The sequence below is a fragment of the Chelonia mydas genome, chromosome 25, assembly GCF_015237465.2.
Source record: "Chelonia mydas isolate rCheMyd1 chromosome 25, rCheMyd1.pri.v2, whole genome shotgun sequence".
NCBI classification, from domain to species: Eukaryota; Metazoa; Chordata; order Testudines; family Cheloniidae; genus Chelonia; species Chelonia mydas.
Genome location: NC_057858.1, coordinates 12,289,422 through 12,313,637, shown reverse-complemented (window position 1 = coordinate 12,313,637; position 24,216 = coordinate 12,289,422). Strand labels below are relative to the sequence as shown.

The 24,216-nt window shown below is 51.8% G+C and overlaps 1 protein-coding gene and 1 long non-coding RNA gene across 4 annotated transcripts; one reads left to right on the top strand and one right to left on the bottom strand.

The window, feature by feature from the left end:
- The first annotated feature begins 807 nt into the window (after window positions 1-807).
- Window positions 808-22,075, top strand: REEP6 (receptor accessory protein 6). 3 transcript variants are annotated; one of them, XM_037885779.2, is made up of 6 exons: window positions 808-1,067; window positions 13,955-14,048; window positions 14,628-14,766; window positions 15,427-15,595; window positions 16,165-16,230; window positions 20,004-22,075. In XM_037885779.2, exons 1-6 carry the CDS (start codon window positions 953-955, stop codon window positions 20,051-20,053), a joined length of 633 nt encoding a protein of 210 aa, XP_037741707.1. In that variant the 5' UTR covers window positions 808-952; the 3' UTR covers window positions 20,054-22,075. The 3 variants fall into 3 exon arrangements, with proteins under 3 accessions (XP_037741707.1, XP_037741708.1, XP_043391735.1); XM_043535800.1 differs by having other exon boundaries at window positions 861-1,067; window positions 16,017-16,230; XM_037885780.2 differs by lacking the exon at window positions 16,165-16,230 and having other exon boundaries at window positions 830-1,067.
- On the bottom strand, window positions 21,360-24,205 carry LOC119564469. Its single transcript, XR_005223364.2, has 2 exons — window positions 23,443-24,205; window positions 21,360-23,006 (listed from the first exon to the last, which is right to left on the bottom strand). It is a non-coding gene; the product is annotated as an uncharacterized LOC119564469 (long non-coding RNA).
- Window positions 24,206-24,216: the final 11 nt, after the last annotated feature.

The window sequence follows — 24,216 nt, the reverse complement described above, 5'->3', positions numbered from 1 at the left end:
TGCGGGGCTGGAGCATCGTCCGTGATTGAAAGATGACAAAGAGTTGTGGCGGGGGGGGGCGCTTTCTTTTTGTCATAAATATTGTTGTAAATATACTTTATTAGTATCATTTATTTGCCTCAAGATAGCGCCTAGGGAGCTGGGGTCATGACCCAGGACCGCCCTGCGCTAGGCGCTGTATAAATACAGAACTAAACGACAGGTTTCAGAGTAGCAGCCGTCTTAGTCTGTATCCAGAAAAAGAACAGGCGGACTTGTGGCACCTCAGAGACGAACACATTTATTAGAGCATAAGCTTTCGTGGGCTACAGCCCACTTCACCGGATGCATAGACAGACCCTGCCCCCAGGAGCTTACCATTTCAATCACTGTGTGCACCCCATCCCCTTTATCAGGCTCTTCCCTCCGCCTGTTACCTTGGCTCCCACCTGCCCTGATCTCACAGGCAGGCAGCCCCTGTCCAGAGGATGCCCCGGGCTTGCTTCCCGTGCAAGGGGAGCAGCCGGGGAGCTGGTTTGCTAGGGATGATCCTTATTTGCAGGGCGCTGCCGCTGCTCAGGCTTGGTCTCACCCTCCTCTCGTTCTGTATATTCGTCTGGGGCCTCCCCGCTGCTCTCCTGAGCCCTCCTGGCACTCCACGTGTGGCCTGCCCCCCAAGAGGACCCCAACTCTGCCCCCCAAGAGGACCCGGCCCCTGCCCTCTCTGCCCCCCTGCCCCATCTCCTCCCCTGCGCCCTCCCTTCTCCGCTCCTGTTGCGTCCCACGTGCGCCCTCACCTGTCCCCTGTGACGTCCCCTGCCCCGGCTCCCACCTGGCTGCGCCCCGCCCCGCTCCCGCATTGGCCCGGCGCGGGGAGGCGGGCCCGGCCCGGCCCCGGCCCCGGCCGCGAAGCCGATAGAGAGCCAGCAGCCGCCGCGGGAGCCGGAGCGCGGCTTGCCCCGTCGCAGCAGCCATGGGCTCCCTGCAGCAGCGCTTCCAGAGCTTCCTCGACCAGCCCAGCCTGCTCACCGACCTGCTGGGCCGGCTGGAGGCCAAGACCGGCGTCAAGCGCTACTATCTGGCCACAGGTGGGAGCCCGGGTGGCCACACCCCGTCCTAGGGGACCTCCCGCTCCAGCGACCCCCCCTTCCTGCGGTGCCAGGCGTGCGATTTCCTCTCCCCCCCCACCTTCCCCGGGGAGGGACACTTTATCCGGCAGGGGCCCCCCTTTGCCCTGCGTGTCCTCCCACTCTCGGGGCACCCCCCCTTTCTAAGGGGACCTCACCACAGAGATTCCCCTTGCTCCCCAAGGACACCCCTTCCAAGGGGTCCTCCCGCTCCTGCAAACCAGGAGTGCTATTTTCTCCCCCCCATCTTCCCCGGGGAGGGACACTTTATCGGGCAGGGGCCCCCCTTTGCCCTGCGTGTCCTCCCACTCTCGGGGCACCCCCCCTTTCTAAGGGGACCTCACCACAGAGATTCCCCTTGCTCCCCAAGGCCACCCCTTCCAAGGGGTCCTCCCGCTCCTGCAAACCAGGAGTGCTATTTCCTCCCCGCACCTTCCCCGGGGAGGGACACTTTATCCGGCAGGGGCCCCCCTTTGCCCTGCATGTCCTCCCACTCTTGGGGAACCCCTCGGGGCACCCCCCTTTCTAAGGGGACCTCACTACAGCTCTCTTCCCAGGGACACCCTTTCTCAATATATCCCTGCCACATTCCTCCCACCGAGAGACCCCCTTTCCCCCTGGGATCTCCCTTCCCAGTGCCCCCTCCCTTGGTGCCCCCTTCCCCCAGGACTGGAGGGGCAGTTGCCTGTTGATCTTTGCCTGGAAAGGGAGAGTCTTGCAAGTGTGCTCCAGGCCCGTCCCATTAAAGGGCTTTGCTTGACTGAGTCAGTTTCAAGGGACAGGGAAGGGAAGGGGGGAGACCCTCACAAGAAGAAAGAGCCTGAGCTCTTTGAAACTCTACCCCTTGCCTGTGGCTGAACTCTGAGAGCCTCTCCTGGTCTCTGACCACAGGTGGCCTGTTTGGCTCGCAATGTACAGGTCCCTAGGAGCTCTCTCCTCCACTGCCCAAAGCCCAGTTGTTTCTGGATCTCCTTGCTGCTGGGTGTGACGGGGCGAGCACTGGGAACTGGCACGGCCTGGTAGACCTGCTCTTGAGAAACACCTGGCTGGAGGATGCGATACTTTTTCAGACCAGCTATTTAAGGGGCTAATAGAAGAAGTCAAAGTGTATCATGCTGCAGGGTTTAAACCAAACTCTGCTTGGGATGGGGGGAGATCATCTGCCTCCTGTGGGATTTCTTGCAGCTTCCTCTGAAGCAACTGATAGGTATTGGATTAGATGGTCCTTGGGTCTGATCCAGTCCAGCAATTCCTATAGATCCTGTGTTTGCATCCAGTAATGGCACAAGACGCATTGTTAGTGTAGCTGACTGTTTTGGCTGAATGGCCAGTCGGTGCTTCCAAGCTAAATGCCCAGCTATACAGTACTTTAGCGACTATTTGGAAAGGTCAATGACTGTCATGAACTCACCCCAGCACTGCTCAGGAGGAAGGAAGCATCTTTGTGTAGCAGAGGGAACCACAGAGAGGTCAAATAATTGGCCCAACAGGAAGCTTGTGGTAGAGCCAGGAACAGAAGCTGGAGTCCCCCATTCCCCTCTCGCCAAACTTCTCTGTCTGCATTGTGTCAAGCTTCAGAGGGGTAGCCGTGTTAGTCTGGATCTGTAAAAGCGGCAAAGAGTCCTGTGGCACCTTATAGATGTATTGGAGCATGAGCTTTCGGGGTATTCACCGACAAAAGCTCATAATCAAATACGTCTGTTAGTCTATAAGGTGCCGCAGGACTCCTTATCTGCATTGGTTTTACATGAGACCATTCTTAAACATTTGCTGCAAGCTGCTGGTAGGAATCAAAATTCCCAGCTCACAAGCACTTTGACCTTTGGCGTTAATGGGCCAAATAAAGATCTTCTTCCCCCTTTCTCAAAAACCCTCCTCTTTGTGCTCCCCGAGGTCACACGGTGCCTGACGTCCCATCCAACCTTTGCTTGGCCGACTCCGGGAAGTTCGTTCGTTCTTCTTTCAGAGTAGCCGCTGTGTTAGTCTGTATCCACAGAAAGAACAGGAGGACTTGTGGCACCTTAAAGACAAACCAATTTATTTGAGCATCCGCTTTCGTGAGCTACAGCTCGCTTCATCGGATGCATTCCACTGCATGCACCGGATGAAGTGAGCTGTAGCTCACGAAAGCGGATGCTCAAATAAATTGGTTCGTCTCTAAGGTGCCACAAGTCCTCCTGTTCTTTTTCCTTTCTTCTGCAGCAAGTGCAGCAACAATAGGTTTGAGGTAGCTGACTGCTGTAGCCTGTAGGCTGGGACTGGCATGAAGCTACTCATTCATTTATAACTGTAAGCATCCTCTGCCAACTTCTAGTCAAAGTCTGATCGTAAAGGAATAAGTAGGAAATTGCTCATTGGAAATCCTATTTTGCTGCATTCTTCTATGGCATATTCTCACCTGTCTTGGTTCTTCTTGGACCAACCTGCAGGATTGTGGTCTGTGTGGCCGGACCCCTGTGTTTAGCTCATGGGACAACTAGCAAGATTGGGCTTAGACTCTTTGGGGCAGAGACGGGGTTATTTTATAACAGGGGGCCCTGTTCCTGATTGCAACCTTCGGGTGCTGCTGTGATGGTGCATCACACAGGCGCCTGCGTGCTGGAGTACACTTTCCTCATTTCACCTTTACCTGGGACTTTCCTGGCTTTAAATGCTGTATGTCACAATGCTGGAAACATCTGCATAAAGAGATGTGTTGTCATGTGTTTTTTCAAGCAGGCAATATTTGTAAACAATACTTAGCCCGCTGACATCCTTGCTGCCGAAGATCCAAGGGAGTTTGTGTGGCACTGGGATATTTAGGATTTAATACGCTCTCCTTAGTAGAGGGACGTGTGAATTGTTATCAATCAGACTTCAGCTAGAAGCCAGTCTACGCCAAGATAGCTACTCTCTGTGGCCTAATGATTAACTCCTGTGAAAGGAGAGTCTGTCTCCCAGGCTGCAGGGCTTCTCTCCCTCTCCCCCTCCCCCACCCCACTCTGCCAAGCTTTAATGCAAACTTTTGTTTTAGTCCAACTGTATTTTACTCTGATTTTATTTGAATTGCAATCTGGGTTCCTGTACTACAGAGAGATGCTGGCACGGAGTCCTCGACAAGCTGTCTTTGTCAGTGCCTGCCTGCAGTTCAGCCACGTGATGGGTTAAGCTGGGTAGTGGACAGCTTGAGAACAAAGGAATATTAAAACAGCAGCTCCCTTGTAACTGATCGGAAGTGTAAGCCTGCCGTCTGCTTCTGTTGCGGGGGTACCGTTCCTAGCTGCTCTATGCATTGAAGGGGGACGCCCCTGCAAAAGTTACTTTGCCTTTTAAATATCATTGTTCTTGTTCCCTTTTAGATCTCTTTAAAATGGATCCACCCCCCCCCCCCTCCCCCAGTGGGATGTTAAATGTAGCCATTAGTCTTTGGCCTCGGAAGACCAGGGATCTACTCCTGTTCTAGGACATGATTTGAAAGGAGTATGGTTGTCATGCAAGACCTGCATGCATTATACCCACTGCCTACTTTGGTGGGGGTGGGGGGGAGTTTGCACTTTTTAATTAACATTTGCAAAATGCTTTGGCGGTGTCAGGTATTGGGGAGATCCATGCTATACACCCTGTCTCTATAACAGACTAGATTAGCGGGGGCCTCACTGATGAGGACTGGGGTGCACTGGCAGAGTTCTGCACTGGGCAGGGCTGCGTGGAATAGCAGCTAGTGCAGAAGGTCAGGTTGAAGGTTGTCATGGAGCCACAAGACCTGCGCTCTGTCCCAGTTTTTAAACGGTCCCTTGGAGAAACCCAGTCCCCCAGTCGGTCACTCTCTTCCTTAATTGTACATCATGCAGCCTCCGTGCCACAGAGGCAGCGTCCTAGGGCTCCAGCACTCGGTTTCACCCCAGGAGCTTTGCCCAGCGAGTCCAGCTGAGATGCTCGCTTTTGGGCAGAGCCATTATGCTCTTCAGGGACAATGCGCTTTAGAGAGTATTTGCAGTGACCCCAGGCGCAGTAGGATTTATTAGTCGACTGTAACACGGCATTGGAGTGTCCTTAGATTACCATAGGGAAGCAAGGCTTAGGACATGGTCTGTCCTGGCCAAGCCTGTGCTCCGCACAGCCAAACTGCTGTTGGATCCATTTTTGGCTCTCCTGCTGTATCTTTGTCAGTCCCAGGTGAGAGCTCCTGCTGAGCCACCTGACTCTCGGCCCATTGTCCTGCAGAGACATGGCCAGGTGGTCACGCGCTCTGCCTGCCCAAGGTCTTTGGGTGTCGATTGTTCAGTCCCATTGTCTTTCTGCACCCTCCACTGATATGGGTGGATGTCAGCCAACCCATTTTACGACCCATTTGTACCACCCCAGACAGGTATGTGATCCAACACCTTATGTCTTCTGCTCTGCCTCCAGAGCAGATTTAACCCTTTTGCAACCACTGGGTAGCAAGGAAAGGACAGAGGGGAAACTGAGGCACGCATTGGCCGCATAAAACTATTCTAGAAAATTCCCACTGTCACGAAGGGGCATTGGCCAAGCTGTCTGTGAGGGAGAACAGGGCTGGATTAGCAGGGAGTGCTGCATGTCAGAACTGATCTGCACTGGCAGAGCTGTGTGGCCAGCTTCCACAGCCAGTCGTAGTTAGTCCTTTTATGATCTGTAAGGAAAAGAGAAATCCAAACACATAAGCAAAGGCCTTAATTCCACCGAATGAATGTGGTTGTTGTCTTTCTTCCCCCCCCCCCCCCCCCCCCCCCCATGCTACCTTTTGATATGTGTCCCATTGTAGGGCTTAAGCACGCTGGTATTTCAAAAAGTTCCTGTGGGTAGACTTCATGCAGCCCTTAAAACCAATTTTAAGGCACTCTCAGCTGGGCCCACCGTGGTGTGATGCTGCTTTATTTTAAAGGGAGGGATGGCAAATGCCACGCTGCAAACCCTGTGCAGTGCTGAAATTACTCCTGCCAGTCTGACCCAGGGGCTTTTACACCGGACTTGCTGCCCTAAACCAGACCCAGAGTCAAGCTGGTCAGTATCCTGCCTCCGGCTGGCCAACACCTGATTCTTCAGAGGAAGGCGCAAGAAAGCAGGCAAGCGTGGGATAATCTGCCCCCTGTGAAGGCCTCCTCCTCACCCCTAATAATTAGAGAGTGGCTTAAAGCTTGAGGCTTTTTATGCCCCTTTTGGGGCCCATCTGTGCTCTGCAGGGCAGGAGGGACATGTTATAGCATACGTAACACGAGCAGAGTGTCATGTCCCTCTTTGGTAACTTATTCACTGAATGTAAGAGCCTACTACCACTACTAGTTAATAGGGTTTCTCCTCTAGAGGCCTGTGTTCTGGTGCTCTTGCAGAATTTAGTAACTGTTTGCAAATCAGCGTGAACCAATCCAGATCCCTTCGGACGTGTATCGGTGAGCGTCCCTGCAGTCCCCAGTAATCTGTCTGTGCTGGTGAAGTGCCACAGTCTGTAAGACTGGCATTGCTCGAGGATGGGTGTGTGGAATAGGGGAATTAGCTGCCACCCCTCCTCGACCGGGAGATAGGCCTGGCCTGTAAATTACAATGCCGGGGGGCATGTGGGGTGCTGCACGTACTGCTTTGCTTGTGCTTGTCGGCAGTGAGTGTTCTTCCTGAACTTTGTCTCTCAACCTTTGTGCCGTCCCTGGATAACACACAGCTGCTAGGCTGATCTACTGAACTCTCTCCAAATGTGCATCCTTCAGGAACACGCAGTGCGGAACTTAGGGTTTTCTCCTCTTCAAGGCTAGGCAGCATTCCCCTCTCAATCGATTAAATCAAAACCAAGATAGGTTTTAACTACTGGGACTGGGAGGGTTTAATTCTTAATAAACTACAAATATTTAGTACAAGTTTGTGCAGAGAACACTCAAAGACAGCAGCAAAGGTGTGTACGTATCGGGTACCAGCAACTGGGAGACTCCCAGAGAGGTTCCCTGAGCTCATGGGACCTCTGCCGCCCAGGGAGGATGGGGAGTATCAAGCTCCCCAGCTCTACTGCAGATGCTCAGGCAAGAGTGGGGAGAAGAAACACAGCCCCATGCCACTGAATGCCCAGGTGAACCACTCGCACTGCAGGAGAGCTCGGATCCTGGAGCAGAGATGCTACATTTTGGCTGCTCCCCACCATAATTCTCCTGCTCCTCCTATCCCACTATGCACCTGATGAGCTGTCCCCATGCTCCTCCCTGTCCACCAGCTGTGGGCCCCCCCATCGAATCTAAAGCTGATGTAGGGGAGCAAATGGGGTTGTTTTGTCCTCTAGTAACATCCCTACCCATCATAGTCTTTGTGTCAAGCATAGCAAACACATCCTACTGCCTCCCTGCTGGCTTTCTCATGTGACCTCCGGTAGTTTTTGGGTCAAGCTGGATCAGACGTGCTGCAATGTCGCTGTAGATGCTGCTGATCCTGGCTGACGCCCTGATCAGCATGCGGAAGAAGAGGACTTGTCCCCCAAAACTTGTGGAGGAAGAGTTTGGGGGGCAGTTCTTCTGTTGCGCATATCTGTATGGCAGTAGCACCTAGAAGTCCCAGCTAAGATTTGGACCCCATTGTGCCAGGTGCTGTACGTATATCTAACTGACATTCTACCCCCAGGAGCTCTCAAGCTAAATAGGCGAGACAAAGCATGGGAGGGGAAAGAGGCACGTAGAGGGGACATGCCTGTGGTCACACAGCAGGTCAAGGGCAGAGCTGGGAATTGAATGCAGGTCTTTTGAATCCCATGCCCCTAACCACTAGACTACACTGCATCTCCAGTCATCTGAGCTGGTTGTCTTCTTTATTTGCCCCAGAAGGACCTGACTGAGGAGCAAGAATCCAGGGGTCTCTGAATTGCTCTCTGCCTATCACATCCTATGTTTTCCCCAGTGCTGCTGCTCTCTTACATGCAGCTGGTTTTAAAAACAGTACAGACACCCCCTAGCATTAGCCTGAAGGCCAGCAAGAGACCCTCCTTCCATTAAAATGACTTGTAAGCTTTCAGATCCATTAGCAATGATGGACGCCTCTCCGCTCTGTTTTCCTTTCTTCCAGAGCTTACTAATGTCTCCTTGCAAACATCTTGCCACTTAGTAGCAATTTTTGCTTCTCTGCCAGGACAGGGAATGCAGCGTGTTCCCGAACAGCCCCGTTCTCCCGACGGGGCTCCTGTCTCAACTCACAGAACCGATGGGAAGACCGGCCCTTGCACAGAATCTGATGTGCTCTGCGGACGACAGGTTGTTCCTAACCCTGGCAAATAGTTCCCCAAAGTTAAGGAAGCAATAGAAATGGGGAGGGGGAGGAGCTCAGAGGAGTGGGTGTGGCCTATGGGGCCCTCCACCTTGAAGTAGTCGGTTCAAATCCAGCCCTGGCAGGTGCTACTGACCCATCTGTTGGGGGGCGATGTCCGCTGCTGAAGTGAAATGTGTTGGCCTCAGTCCAGTCCTCGTCTAATATATATAAAAATAAAAAGACCAGCACAGCCCCTGCTAACTGGCTGCATTAACAGGAAGCTGGGCGAGGTGGACCGTTGGTCTGATCCTGTGTGGCCGTTCTTATGCTCTCCTTCCCTTTTGGTCTTGCTGTGAAGGTGGGAGACTGGGCTGGCCCCTGAGTTGCTAACTCACAGCTGGGTGCCGTGCAGACCGCTTGTGCCTATGGCTGCTCACTTTGCCGCGGGTCACTTCTCGTGGTAAAGGCCGAAGAAAGAGCTAATGAGAGATTTTTCCACTAGCTGCAAAGAACCAGCTGATGGAATGGAGGCGACTAGCTCTTAGTGGTGTCGGGAGATGCCTCTCTAGCCCTTCTGGGGCTCTGCTTTGCTTGATGTTGGACTTCTCCACTGCTCCCATCAGGGTGGATTTGATTTAAATCACTAGTCAGGAAGACTCGGTTTAATCATGGATTTCTAAATAAAAGTGCATTCTTGTTGTTATAACCTTAATACATATTCTTCACAACTCAGAGGAGAGATGTAGGTTTCATTTTTAAACAGTGACTTATTTGGAAAACTTTTCAGATTGTTTGGTTATTTCATTTACCAAAGGTAACTGAAGCAGATAGTTCACCTCCCAATGACTTCATAAATATCTCCAATTCAACAGGTTAATCATTAATATTTGGAGGATTTTCTTGCCATGCTGTATTAGGAGGAGAACATCACTGGACATTTATATTTGTTTTATTTAACTAAAACAACAACGTTATGTGTTCTGGATTTTTTTCTTCAACAGCAAACACATAATATTTTAACAAAACAAGCATGAATTTTTTATTTTAAATATTCAAGTTTTTTAAAATCAGGTTTGTTTTTGTTAAAACTGTTTAACTAAAATAGTTAAATGAAATATTTAAAAAACAAAAATTAAATCAACTGTCAGCCCGGTCAACATGAGAAACTTAAAATATTGGTGTCTGCAGCTAACTCAGTAGTCTTCACTTTCATTTTCCTGTTTGTTCATAATCTGGAAAAGAAAACCAAGCTTGCCTGCTTCTTCAGGTCCCAAACGATTTCTCAGTTTGGAATGAATTAGTCCAAAGGAAGAAAATATTCTTTCTACACTGGCAGAAGCTACTGCTGTTAAAAGTGAGATTATCACTTCAACAGTCTCTGAATCCAAGTGTTTAAGTGACTTCCTCCAGGTCACTGGTGTGACTTTCTTTAAAACATTAGCAGACATATATTTCTTGAATGGTTCTTATTCCTAAACTGGGTCTCTTTTACAGCCTGCTGCCATACTAGGTTTTCCCTTCTAGTGAGAGAATGGTCGGGTAGATCTCAAAGCAATGAAGGCTACACCCGGAAAGACCTCAGGACTTCTGGAATATGCTGCTCAAACGATTTCTCTTTTGTTTCTACTGCCTGTCCCTCCCTTCTCACATTTATCTCCAGGCTTCTTCTCCTTGTCCAGATTTATTCCACCCCCAACAATCTTCTGTTCACTGAACTTTTTGAAACTTTGCACTTAGAGAGAGAGAGGTAAGGGATTGACTCTGTGTACACAAATGTGCAGAGGGACAATAGGGTTGAGGTCTGTTATTTCTCACCTATAGATAGATAGATTTATTTACAACCAACCAACCATTTTTTGCTGTTAACAAGCAAGTTATCTCTGGAGACACAAATCCACAGTTTGAGAACTGCAAAACTAAGCATTTCTGATAGTGCTCAGTCTGGAAGATACGAGTCCCCACTGGGTAGATATTTTAACCTAAGTCTATACAGAAGCCCCTGGAACCCCATAAGATTGGGTCCCTAATCCATGAACTATTGGAACTCATTTACAAAACTTTTCTTAAACATTAAATGAATATTTTGTCTCATACTGTAGAATTAGAATTTATAATTTCTGTTCCATGATGAGATACATTATAGCTCGAATATATCTGAATTAAAACTATCTTTAGATAGGTGTGTTTTTTTTCCTCAAAGCATTTTATCCAAAACTTTTTTTAAAGCCACCCTGGCTCCCATGAGTCCTCAGGAGCCTTGCTGAGGAATGGGCAGGACTACCACCCACACCCCACTGCCCAGTTTCAGCTGTACTCCTGCTTGTCGCTCAAAGGTTGCAGCAATATTTGCAAAGCCCAGGGGAAAGGAGGGAACGTGAAGCTCCCATGGGATCAAAGGTTCTTGCCAGGTCTGTGAAGGTTTTATTTCCAAATGCCAATCAGGATCTTGTGCAACAAGAATTTCAGCGAAGGAAAATGGCAATGTACCACAGCTCTTGAGGATCGTTAAAGGAACCTTTGGACGTTCTCTCGTTGGGCTGACCAAATCTTTGTTATACGTTGGTTCGTATCTTGCCTTCATGACCACGGTATCTGAGCGCCTTCCATTTGTGCGTTAAGCGATAGAGCTGGCATCCATCACGTGTGGCTTGTTCTCTCGGCTGGGGGAGAACTGTGTGTGGTGTGCAGTGTTAAGGGTTAGTGTCTCTTTCCAGTGCCCACGCTGCTTTGCTTGCATTGGCGAAGGCAGGGTGGAGAAGTGTGCCTTGCACTTGGAGCAGAAGATCAAGAGGTCTGTGATGGCCCCTTGTTCCTGGAGGAGTTTGTTCTGTGATCTCTGAGAGAGCTCCGACTCCTGCACAGATGCGCTTTACTTTCCTGGGAGAACCACAATAAGCCAAGCTGGAGTAAATAACACTGTGTCACTTGCTAGTGTCTTCCATCAAAGGATCTCAAAGCACCTTGACTATTGATGCCTTATGACTGCTCTGTGGAGTGGGTCGGTATCAAACCTCCCCACATTTTTTTTTACATATGGGGAAACTGAGGCACAATGTGACTGGCCTGAGGTCACATGCTGAGTCTGTACCCCCCCACCCCGTGTTGGCAGGCAGTCGTCTTAGGCGTGACTGTTTAAATGAGTGAGACTTTGAGGGTAACTTCCAGACATCCCCCACATCTAAAAATAGCCGTGTAGCCGCGGCAGCAGGACAGGCTGGCCGCCCGAGTACATCCCTCTGGTTTCTGATGGGTCGTATCTGGGGTGGCTACCCCCATCCTGCTACTTGTGTTGCCATGGCTACGCTGCTCTTTTTGGTTCCCTGGCTTGATCAGAGCTAGCAGGGGTACATCTACCCCAGCTGGAAACTACCTTCCTGCTCCAGCACAGACGTATCCTCGATGTCTCTGCCATGGTGTGACGCTTCCCCAGGGTTGTGAGGCTCCTTGCTACCACCTGCCCCGTCGGTGCCCACCATGGGTTGGCTCCCCATCACCTCTGGGAATACAAGCACTGCCATCCAGGCTTCTGCCAGCCCTGCTCTCTCTGTACAGCTTCAAAATAGGCATGTTCCAACCTCCGAGCGTCTCCCTGGAGCAACCAGCCACTGATCCACTGGCATTCCCAGATCCTCTGCTCCCAAAGGAGCAGTACCCCGCCCCAGCTTACCAGCACAGCGCCGCTTAACACACAGCACTTAGATTTGTTTATGGAGCAAGCGAGTGTTTTCTTCTACAAAGCACAGAGATTCCAGTGGTGCTTACAGACAGCCCCCCAACCTGAAGCAAATACTCACCGGCAACCACACAACAGAACCACTAACCCAGGAACCTATCCTTGCAACAAAGCCCGTTGCCAACTGAGCCCACATATCTATTCAGGGGACACCATCACAGGGCCTAATCACATCAGCCACGCTATCAGAGGCTCGTTCACCTGCACATCCACCAATGTGATATATGCCATCATGTGCCAGCAATGCCCCTCTGCCACGTACATTGGTCAAACTGGACAGTCTCTACGTAAAAGAATAAATGGACACAAATCCAGACGTCAAGAATTGTAACATACAAAAACCAGTTAGAGAACACTTCAATCTCTTTGGTCACTCCATTACAGACCTAAAAGTTGCAATTCTTCAACTTCAAAAACAGACTCCAAGGAGAGACTGTTGAATTGGAATTAATTTGCAAACTGGATACAATTAACTTAGGCTTGAATAGAGACTGGGAGTGGATGGGTCATTACACAAAGTAAACTATTTCCCCATGTTTATTTCCCCCCCTTCACCCCCCACTGTTCCTCAGACGTTCTTGTCAACTGCTGGAAATGGCCCACCTTGATTATCACTACAAAAGGTTCCCCCCCCCCTTGCTGGTAATAGCTCCTCTTAAGTGATCACTCCCCTTACAGTGTGTAGGGTAACACCCATTGTTTCATGTTCTCTATGTATATAAATCTCCCCACTGTATTTTCCACTGAATGCATCCGATGAAGTGAGCTGTAGTTCACGAAAGCTTATGCTCAAATAAATGTGTTAGTCTTTAAGGTGCCACAAGTCCTCCTTTTCTTTTTGTGAATACAGACTAACACGGCTGCTACTGTGAAACCTGGAAAGAGAAGGTTACACATCAAATAAAATCATAACCCAGGTCCTAGAGCCTCAACTTAACAGGCCACTATGGTGTCATGAGAGCCAAAGCTTGCCCCAAATCCTCTGTGAGGCACAGCCAAGCCTGGCGGTGCTCTTCTGTTCATGAAGTGAACTGTGGGCTTGCTTACTTCCTCGGTGAAAGATACCAGGGTGTCCCTTTGTAGCCCACAGGTATATCAAAAGAGTCCTTTGGTCTTTAGTCACCCTCCTGCTGTGTATTCCGTGCTGGAGATTTTACAGGCTCTTGTTCACTTTTGCTGGGGGCTCAGCGCACCCACGAGGGTCTGTGGTGAAGTATACAATCCTTTGCATATAACCAGACGAGTAGAGATGCGTTTTCTGCCTGTCTGATAGGGCCACGTTCGTCACCTCCTGGCGGCCGTCTTTAACTCTGACCTTAAGAATATAATTTCCAGGCTGGGTACAAAACTTCATAAATATCCTCGCCTACAACGTGGCATGGTTATGCTGACCAGTGTGCTACTGGCTTGCCTCTGAGACCTCACATCCGCTCCTTCAGTGACTTGATATGCCTAGAATTACCCCGGGCATTCCTGTAAAACTCTGTTTACCCCCTGTGCCCTCTGACCCTTGGCATCACGAGCTCCAGGAGTCCTACGTGGCAAAACGCCTGTTAAATGCCTTCAAGCGACTGACCCTGCCTGATTTCTGCCCTTGGAGGCAGGATCGAAACAAAGGGGAGCCTCCGGGCCGGCCCTGTGCAAACGAGAGGTTAAAGGAAATAAGGAAGATGGTATCGGCAGACGGGAGTTAACCCAACCTAGGAGTGAGCTTGTCTGGTGGCCACACACCCAGGCTGGCCATCTGACTACCAACAAAATAGATCTGACACCACCACGCTGAGGGGGTTTCTCCAATTACAACTTTGTTTGGGACATAGCTGGCTAATGGCAGTCGCACGCTAGCACGAATCTCAGCCCTGAGGAATGTGACTCTCTTCCTGTCTCCTTTCCTGGCCAGGTACCATCGCGTTCCTGGGGCTGTACCTCCTGTTTGGATATGGCGCCTCGCTGCTGTGTAACCTCATTGGTTTTGTCTACCCAGCCTACGTCTCGTAAGTGCCAGCAGTCTGCACTCTGCTTAGCACTGCACTTCCCTGGCTTTACATGGGGGTGGAGGGCAGGGGTGTTGGTTTCACTGCTGAGAACTTCTCTCTGGGGGGAGGCACCCGGCAGAACGCACCATGTTGTGTTCACCTCCAACATCGCCGCGCGGAGCCCTCTGAGTGGCTATAGGAATTAGTATTAAGCTGCAGCTGGGCCCCACAAAAATGCTAAAACGATCAGTATCTGCCCGTTGCGTATGAAATGCTAAATGCTCCTTGACCAGGGAGAACGTCCCACGATGTTCTTTGAGTCCCAAGTTTAGTCTCCATTGGGTTTTTTGACCAAGATGATTAAAAAAAAAAAAAAAAATTACTGTGGTTTTTTTTGGGGTGTGCTCAACTTGAGGCTCCCTGAAAGGGGCATGTTCTTCAGACAGTGGATGCTCGGCAAAGCCTCTGGGGGGCACCCAAAACTGACCCTCCCGACTCGTTTAGTAAGCTCTGAAAATCTCAGCCTTAACATGCCCGTCTTTAACGCACCTAAGCAGTGTAGAAGGTAGAACTGACCTGTCCCCTTTCTGCCCGTAGCATCAAAGCCATTGAAAGCACCAACAAGGACGATGATACCATGTGGCTCACCTACTGGGTGGTATATGGAGTCTTCAGTGTGGCAGAGTTTTTTTCCGACACCTTCCTCTACTGGTTCCCGTTTTACTATGCTGGAAAGGTAACCGGGGGGGATGGGACGGCGGGACGACAGAGGTCGGCTTCTATCCTATTTCTCCCTCCATGAGCCATCTTCTGGAGATAAAAACCTTGTGTTAATGTGAAGCTGACCAATTAGCAGCACTACAGGCTTGGGGCCAATCTCTCTTTGGTGTAACTGGAAGTCAATACCAGGGATGACTCTAGCCTGGCATTTCTATCCATTGTGGGTGTCTAGAGGGTTGCTGTTCCTAGGCAGAGAGTCCAGCCCAAAGCTCACTAAAGTTGGCAGAGACTCCCATCAAGTTCAATGGGTTTTAGACAATAGCCGTGGAAGCCCACCATGGTACCAGTGGTCGCTGAGCAGAGCCAGACTGGGATAAAACTCGCTGGCTCCTCTTGGAGGTGATTCTTCACCTAACTGGGCCTGAGCCCGCCTAAAACTTGAACTGACGCACGTGTGAACCAAAACAGACCAAATAGTTTGTTCAGGTCTAGCTGGAGCCTCTTGGCTGCTTCCCCTCCTCGTCCAGCTGAATGCTCCTCACTGAGGGTTTGTCCTGCTGACGTCACCCGTGGCCAATTCTGTCCTTTAAAGCTGATGCATTGGAATGGTTTGTGTCTTGCCATCTGACCTCTGGGTCTCTTCCAAACCTGGAGTGAAGTGTCTCCTTCCCTGCAGTGCCTGTTCCTGGTCTGGTGCATGGCGCCCATCTCCTGGAATGGCTCCCACGTGTTGTACCAAAATGTCATCCGGCCCTGCTTCCTGAAGCACCACCAGACAGTAGACCACGTGCTCAGTGACCTGAGCAGCAAGGCACTCGACACTGCTTCGACAGTCACCAGAGAAGGTACCGTGTCCTGTTCCCTCTCTCTGTTCTGGCCTGTGTTCTCAGTTACCCCGTTCCTGTGCTTGGGGCAGCAATGCGGGGAGGGGCGTTAAACCACCTTTTGTTCTCCTTGTAGTCCAGGGCAGGGCCCTCCCAGGTCGGGGTGTAAGTTAGAGCTGTCTCAGGGCTGCTCTAATTTTGGCATTGCTTCCCATGGCCTCGTGTGTGTCCTGGGAAGCAGAGATTAGCTGTCATACAAGGTACTCTAGCCATACCTCCAATCTGCCCCTGGACTGGGAGCAGGGCCCTTACCCCGGCCAGGGAGACCCTCTGAGCTGGGAGTATTTTCAGAGGGCTGTTTGCCCCCTGCTAGAGCAGCACAGCTGGAACTGCGAATCAGGCCCTCGTTCAAGACTAGACCATCCTGTCCATGTCGTTGCAGGAACATGCGCGCGCTCTCCACCCTTCTCTCGTTCCGTAACTTTGTGGCCAGACAGAGCCCTGTCTCCTCTCCGCAGCGATACGAATCGGCTCGTAATCTCTTGCCTCTTCTCTGTTTTCTCTCTCTTCCCTTGTGCCTCTCTGCACAGTCCTCCATGCGCTGGCCAACAGCAGAGCCCGTCTGGTGTCCGAGGGGGCCACAGCTCAGCTTGTCTGTATGTAATAACTCATGTCGGTCACTCGTAGGGCAAAGGCCAGTTTAGCACGACTTCCCCCCACACGTCAGTACGGGCTGGACCAGGACACTTGCTCTTGGGTTTTAAAGGCAGCCAGTTCAAGTCTTGGTGCTGTTTGGAGCAAAGCCCCTGAGCATCTTCTTGGTTGAAGATGCTGCTTTATCTCCTGTCCCAGTGGCTGCTAGAATTTGGGGGTCAGGGGGAGGGGTGCAGTGGCAGTGATGGTTCAGGGACTTGTTAGTTGGCTCTCGAGCCCCTCCAATGGCTGGTTCAAATCCAGCCGAAGATCAGCAAGGACCAAAACATGTGTCTTCAGGGGGCCTTTTTATTTTGGTGGCCACTATCTAGTTGCCAGTGGATTTCCCTCCCCCTGCCCCCACCTAGATTTTTAAAGTCAGAGGGGCTGTTGCCAAACTAATCTGATCCCCAGCATAACACAGGCCCTAGAGTGTCACCCAGTGATTCCTGCATTGTGCTCATTACAAAAACCGCCCACTGTATTGGCCCTCCGGCTGGCAGCCTTGGCAGACGTGCCAAGGATTAAATGAGCACTGGGAAAGGAACCTCCCCCTTTGACCCCAAACTAGGGTCGCTCAGTAGCGGGGTTGAGGAACACTGGTAGTAGCAGTGTCAGGAAGCCAAGTTCTACCATGGCTCCATCTGCCCTGGGGGCCAGTGGAGGTGGCAACAGTCTTTGCAGCTGTCAAGGCGGTGCTGAGTTTGTGCAAAACATCTGGAGGAAGGTGCTGGGTCAAACTTGTACTCTCTTCTCACTGGCCGCTCTTAAAGGTCCTGTAATTGGAAAGCACGTGGATTGACAGGTTGCCACTGTACAACCACCACAGGTGTTGCTCACCCTAAAAACGTAACTTGAGTATGCTTCGCTCCAAAAAGCAGCAACCTTGTGACATGCGATTGCAGCCCAGAGCATTATGGGTAACTTATGCAGATTTGCATGACCGTGGAGATCTTATTTTTCCAACAGGAGTCAGTGATGGGGCTGTCCTGCTGGTCCTTTATAAACCTACTTGGATTGAAAACCCCTGTGGTTTCTTGAGGAAGCTGGTGATGCTGGAGGAAAGTCTCCTCACTGGGGGGTCATGCTAAACTCTCCTTTCTCTTCCTTCCCTTGTGGAGAACAGTCTCTGTCCTCTAAATGCCAGCACTCCCTGGCCTCCAGTAGCTTAACCCTCCCCCACCCCCCACCCCTGTCTAGAAGGTGCACTGTAGTCTGTCTTCCCTTTGCTTATTACTGTGGTGTTCGTGTCATTCACATACATGCCTTGGTGGTAGATACTTGTGGGTGGGGTTTGGTGTCTCTGTTTCTCCTGGGTAGCACCTGCCCCAGATCCCAGGGTAATCTGGTTAACTCCTCAGAGTGCTATTTCAATACAGCTCAGACCCAGCCTGGTGTCTTGGCTGGCAGAGCAGTGCCACGTAGGAGACCCCCATTTTGGGGGTGGGGTTACATTCCAGGGGCCCACAAGAGACTTGTCGGTGTGGGAGGTGAAATCCAATGGCCTGGGGTAGGGATGACCGCAGCAGGCCAGCTGGAGGGAACAGTGCTGACGTGGTTTCTCCCCTGGTGGGAGTGGGTTGCTCAGAAAGGTCTGGCTGTTTCTCCCTGAGCCCGCCAGCACTTGGGGCGCTGTGTCTGCAGTGCCCTGCTACTTATGGGGAACAGGGCCTTCCCCACTCCCAACAGGCATCATATGATGGGTGCTGAAGTCCAAGACAGTGGCTGCATCATGGGGTGACCCTGCGGGGGAGGGAGAGTGGAGGCTCTGCAATTTCCTATCTGACCTGAGGACGGGGCAAAGGAAAAACCACCCCTTGGAGGGCTGAGCCACAAAAACTCGCCCAAGAGGGAGCGTCCCCTACCCCTCATCCCTTGAACTGACCCCAGCTGTCTGTGTGTGGAATTACAGGGCCGGGAGTTCCCAGCTGCCCCTCGGACACATTAAACCCCTCAATCGCATTAGCCAGAAGTGGATTACACGGCATCCTCCGTTCCAGCGACACAAATAGCTCTGCTAACGTAGCACTCCCTAGTGTGAGCGTTCTTGGGGCATCAGTCCCAGCCCCTGTTTCACCTTCCAGCTGAGGGGCGCAGTTCCTGGCTGGGAAGCCACCTTGGTCCCCTTCAGAGACCACAGGGGAAAATCACTTGGGGTTCGTTACGCTGCAGTTAAACAACTGTGGCTGGGCTGTGAGCTGGCTTGGGCTGGAGCCCGGGCTCTGGGACCTTCCCCCTTTGCAGGCTACCAGAGTCCAGGCTCTAGCCTGAATGTCTACTTTGCATTTAAACAGCCCCATAGCCCGAGCCCCATGAGCCTGAGTCAGCTGACACAGGCCAGGCGCTGGTGTTTAACTGCAGCGTAGACACCCCTGAGAGGTGCCCAGTTACTACAGTGTGTGTGGAAGGTATGGATGCCTGGATAGGAACCTACCCAGGGGCAGACAGAGGGTTAACTTTGAAAGCAGGAGGAATGGAGTGTGTAAAGCCTCAGGTGACAATGGGACCTAGCTGGTGCTTTAGATTGCCACTCCAGTTCCCTTTGGGAGGGGCACGGCTCCACCCCTGCAGCTGTTGGCCAGGGGTGGGGTACAAATTCTTCACAGCTCAGGTTTCCAGGCCCCTGCTGCAGGTACAGTAGAACCTCAGGGTTACAAACACCAGAGTTATGAACTGACCAGTTAACCCCACGCCTCGTTTGGAACCGGAAGTACACAATCAGGCAGTAGCAAAGACACACTAAAAAGCAAATACAGTACTGTGTTTAAATGTAAGCTACTGGGGAAAAGGGGCGGGGGCAGGGGGGAAGCTGTATTTTTCTTCTGCAGAGTAAAGTGTCAAAGCTGTAGTAAATCAATGTTCAGTTGTAAATTTTTGAAAGAACAACTGTAACGTTTTGCTCAGTTACAAACCTCCGTTCCCGAGGTGTTTGTAACTCTGAGGTTCTACTGTACCGCTGCCTAACCAGCCCCTGGGCCCCTGGCTGCATGTCAAAAGACCCACCCCCAAGTAAGTTGGGCAGTGTCCTTTTCCCCCTCAGGGTCTTAAGTGCTCCGAAAGAGGAGAATCTGGCTCTGGGCTGTCTGGTCTGGAGCACCTAGCTTTAACACCCTGGAAAGCTGATGCAGTGGTTTGTGGTGTTATAGCTGGATTACTAGGGCTCTAGCTGCTGCTAAAGTGGATTAGGTAGGAGCTCTGCCAAGAAGTTCACAAGCTTGCACACAAGGGTACCTCTGTGCCCGGGCAAGGCTTTTGTCTGCCTCCTGTTCATGCCGAGTGTTTTGCCCAAGCGTGATAGCAGCAGACTTCTTAACCAGAGGCAGGACAATGTCTTCTCTTCTCTTTGCTTCACTGGACTAGCAGAGGTTTTCGGGGGTCTAATACCCAGGGAATAGGGTGTAGGATAAAGGGGAGTCCAGTGGTTAGAGCAATGCTCAACAAGCTGGACACCTGGGTTTTATTCCTGGCTCAGGGAAGGAATGTTGTCTGGTGATTCGAGCACAAGCCAGAGGCAAGCGCTCCTCGATTCTCTATTGCTGGCTCTGCCATGGATGTCCTCCATGACCGTGGGCAAGTCACTTCTCTGTGCCTCCACTGACCGGTTTGTAAAATGGATTCAATACTTCCCTTACTCTGGGAGGGTGGGGGCAGAGGTTATAGGGATCATTCTATCACTCGGAGGTCCTCCAGTGACAGGTGACCAATGTGCTAATTGCCTTTATTTTCCTCCTTGTAGCATCCAAAGCAGCAGTGCACCTTGGTCTAGAATCTGACAAGACCAAGTGAGGACGGAGCTCCAAGGTGCCGGCTGTTCTGAGTTTCCCACTGCAACTCCCTAAACCAAAGGCTTGAAGTAACCCACGGGCACCTGTCAATAAACCAGTGATTCCTCTTCCCACTCTGAAACCACAATGGCCAGTAGCAACAGCAAGCAACTGGCTCTAAGCTGTCTAAGAAGTACACCTTCCAGATCTCCCCAAACCTAAAGAGCTCCAGCAGATATAAAATTGCGGCCAGGCACTTGCTGGGAGTCAGCACCTAGGCACTGTTGGACCTTCTGATCTCAAATAGAGACACAATTTGGTAGTTCCTGTTTTGCAGGCAGCCGTTATTCTGCAGGAAGGCTGTCAGCTCTGCACTAGATCACAGGGGCTGCTGGTGCATTTTCCCCAATCGTGTTTTATGACGTAGACCACAGATTGGAGGGGGAGGCAGGCCCCTGGAGCTAGCCTGAGACCCGCCCGTCTAGTATTTTTGTGACCTGAGCTTAGGTGTAGAATCATGATGCAGTATAACTCCCGGCTATAAAGCCTTCAAGCCCCCATCCTGTTTCCCCCACCCCCAGGCTACACAGTCATCCTAACGCAGGATCCTTTGCAATAAACCACAGCACAAAAGGGAGAAGTAAGTGGGTTCTGTAGCCACTGGCTCTTCAGCTGTCAACCCACAGGTTGTTTTTCTGTCTCCGGCTTGTTCAGTTTTCACTTCAGCAGGCTCGGGTCCAGCCCCAGAGCAGGCAGCTCTTCTCTTCCCCTCGCACACCCCGGCCTTGTGCTGCCCCTCTCTGAAGACAGGGGCCAAGCTTCCGGTAAACAACCAAGCCGGGAGAGGGGCGGGTTTGCGAACAATGCTGGCTGAAACAGAAGGATGTTCATGCCTGGCTTCAAGGGGAGGGAGTTCCAGACTATTCGCTCTTCTGCAATCCCTAGCAATAGCACACCACAGAGGTTGCTGCTCTGCTTTGTGATCATAAAACGAACCACAGCGGCGTGCTGTGGGGGCTGCAGGGAGCTCTACGGGGCAGCAGAAGTGGGGAATTAACATGCACGTGAAGCTGTTACCTCCAGGGAGATCCTGCGATCCACAGAAACGTTCAGCTCTTTAATCCTTTCGAAGGAGGAAAAAGGCAGCAGTCCTGCGTGACTTTGGAAATGCTGACTCACGTTTTTTTAACCCTCTGCTGGCACTACCCTGCTAGCGGTTACGCAGCTGACTGAACGTCCATACCAGTTCAGAGTCTGCCTCTGCCCGAATCCCGGCACTGAGTGCAGCTCCAGGAAGGGGTCCCCAGGGAGTTTTTTGGTCTCACCCAGGCAACAGCAGTGCAGTAGGGGACAGGTGCCCTTTGCGGGGAGGGGGAAGTTAGCACCAACCTGTGAGCAGCATGCACTCCATAGCCTGCGGGCCTGCAGCTGTGCTTCCATCCTAGCAGGCTGCTTTGGCAATCATACCTGTCCTGGAAGTCTGGTTAGGTGTTGGCTCTGCAGTTCACTTCCAGAACTGGACAAGGCAGGGTCTTCCAGTAGGGTGCGTGCTGTGGGCAGGATGCTTTCAGGGCATGTTTGCTTTCCAGTGCTTTGGCATCCGGCTTTTGCTAGCTTTGACATCTTTCACTAAACCAACAAGCTGTAACTTAACTTGGACCAAATCTTAATCCTGTTTGAGCTTGGAAAACTCTGATCTTAGGCTGCCCCTTGCTCCCTCCACACTTCAGACCCTGAACTCTAGCATGTCTGTGTTCTGCTTGCAATTCACCATCTCCGTCCTCTTTAGAAAATAAAATGTTAATGTCTCTAATTTACTTCATCAGATCCTGGCAGGGGGCAATCTCAACAAGCTGTGAATTCTGTAGGGAGCAACAGGCTTCCATTTGTCCTCAGTGGTAACTCCATCAAGGTACAGCAGTTCATGTACTGGCTGCTTTTTTATTTAAAAAAAAAAAAAATTGCTCATAACGGGATTCTCTTCCCCCCCCTCATTTGTATTCATTTATTTTGTTTGAAACCGAATAAATGTGACTCAAACTTGGTTCTGTTCACGGGTTTTATTTGCATTGCTTGTTCTCTTCATGCTTGGCTTTATTCCTGATGCAGACTCTCTGAATCCTGGGGAAGGGAAGCAGAGGACCAATGAAAGTCCCCCTCTCCCCAGTTCAGAGGAAGAGCTACAGAGCACCACCGATGCCCCATTCTGCCACTGCACCTCAATCCTACCCTGGGGGTCCTCCTGCATGAGACGGAGAAGGGAGATTGGACACTGTTATTCCGTCCCTGGAGTGCCATCTGCTTGCTTCACCCGGGCAGCAAAAGTAATTTGAGAGTAACAATTTAGGAACGGAGCAAATTCAGATCAATGTGGATGTAACTCCCCTTAAAGTCAGTGAGTTACTGCTGCTTCAACCAGAGGCATAAGTGACCCCATACGCGAGTTACTGCTACTTCAACTTTGGCAGCTCTTGCTGCTGCTCCCTGGGTGCCAGCTGAGGACTTGCCGTTTCGACATAACAGGACATGCCACTTCTTGTATCAACGGGCTGCCAGTCTTACCCACCTGCCCAGCAGTCACCCAGTTCATAGGGCCGCTGCAGGTGCTACTAGAGATTTGCTGTGCTGTATATGCTGATGTTGGGACAGGTGAGAGGATTTCATGAGTGACTGAATCTCAAGCACTTTAGATAAACAACCTTTTCGCTGCACAGTAAAGGTGGCCCCGTAAACCGAGAGCCCCTATAGAAAATCTGCACGTGGGTATCCCTACCCCAACCCCCAGGGGGTGATATTGAATGAGCTACAGGCCTATTTGTTTCAGAGTAACAGCCGTGTTAGTCTCTATTCGCAAAAAGAAAAGGAGGACTTGTGGCACTTTAGAGACTAACCAATTTATTTGAGCATGAGCTTTCGTGAGCTACACCGTGTAAGCAGGGGCTGAATGAGCTCTCCCCCTGACATCTAGTGATGAGCTGTGGAAAAAGACATCAGAAGCTGATCTCGTTTGCATAGACACGCCCCCCCGCCTAGGTGCTCGGCATGATGGGATTGCTTGCAAAAACGTAACCCTTCTGCCAGGTGGAGCCAGCAGCACCAAGGGCCGGGTTCAGTATCTAGTGGCTCCTTTTCAACAATACGACATAAAACCGGCTCAAGCCCACCCCCCAGGGCCAATTACACACCACCCTCTGGGCGCCTCTGAGTGTAGCAAAAACTTTTAATAAAAGGAGGGAAGTAACCCAGCATTAATCTGGGAAAACACCAGAGCTAGGGTTCATAAACACAAACCGTGAGCCAAAGCTCCACTCCCAAGTAAGTTGGGCAGTGTCCTTTTCCCCCTCTGGGTCTTAAGTCCAGCAACCCAAAGGTCCCTTTAACGTGCCCGACCCTTCTCTGCACCCCACTCACAGTTGCTGTCCTTGGCCAGTGCAGCCCGAGAGTTCAGAGGTTAATCGACAGCGTTCACCTCCGTGTGGGTGGGTGGCTGGGTAAGGAGGCACCTCACACGCACTGCTTGGGTACTCGCTCATTGCCCCGATGGCCGTGCCTCTGTGGGGCTCTGCTCTGGCCCTCTCCGCCTGCCGGCCGCTTGCCGCGCCTCTCCGCCAGCTGCCCTAAATGGTCGGGAAAAACCGGACACCTGGTCGCCCTAGGCTGAAAGCCACCTCTCCAAAAACGCCTGCAGGCCAGGGGCCGTCAGCGGCCACCCTTCCTCCCTACCCCTGCGCTGGACGCCTGTCGCAGGAGCTGACCCCTCAGGAATTCGGGACGGCACCTGTCCCCCTCCCTTTATTCCTCTGACCCCTGGGCCCCCAGGGTAAACACGGTGCCCCAAGGCCGGCCCCCGGCGGCTGGGCCCAGCCCCGCCTGCCCCTCGCCGTGTTCGACCCGCTCCGGCTGGGGTCCCCAATCTCACACCCTGGTGCTCATCTCCCCCGGGCACTGCTCGCCCTGCGGCCCCGGGGCGGAGGGAGAGGCCCAGGGGCCGTGGGGCGCAGCCCCCGGGATGTGGGGATCTCAGGGTGGGGTGGCCTCCTGCTCCAGAGGTGGAGGGGGGGCGGGGTCTCAGGGGCTGGGGCTGAGTCACGCTTCGCCCCGCCCCCCTCGGATCTTCCCCCGCCCCCCAGCCCCGGGGTCACGGTCACGGTTGCCCCGGGCGTCAGCAACAGGCGCGCGCGCGGC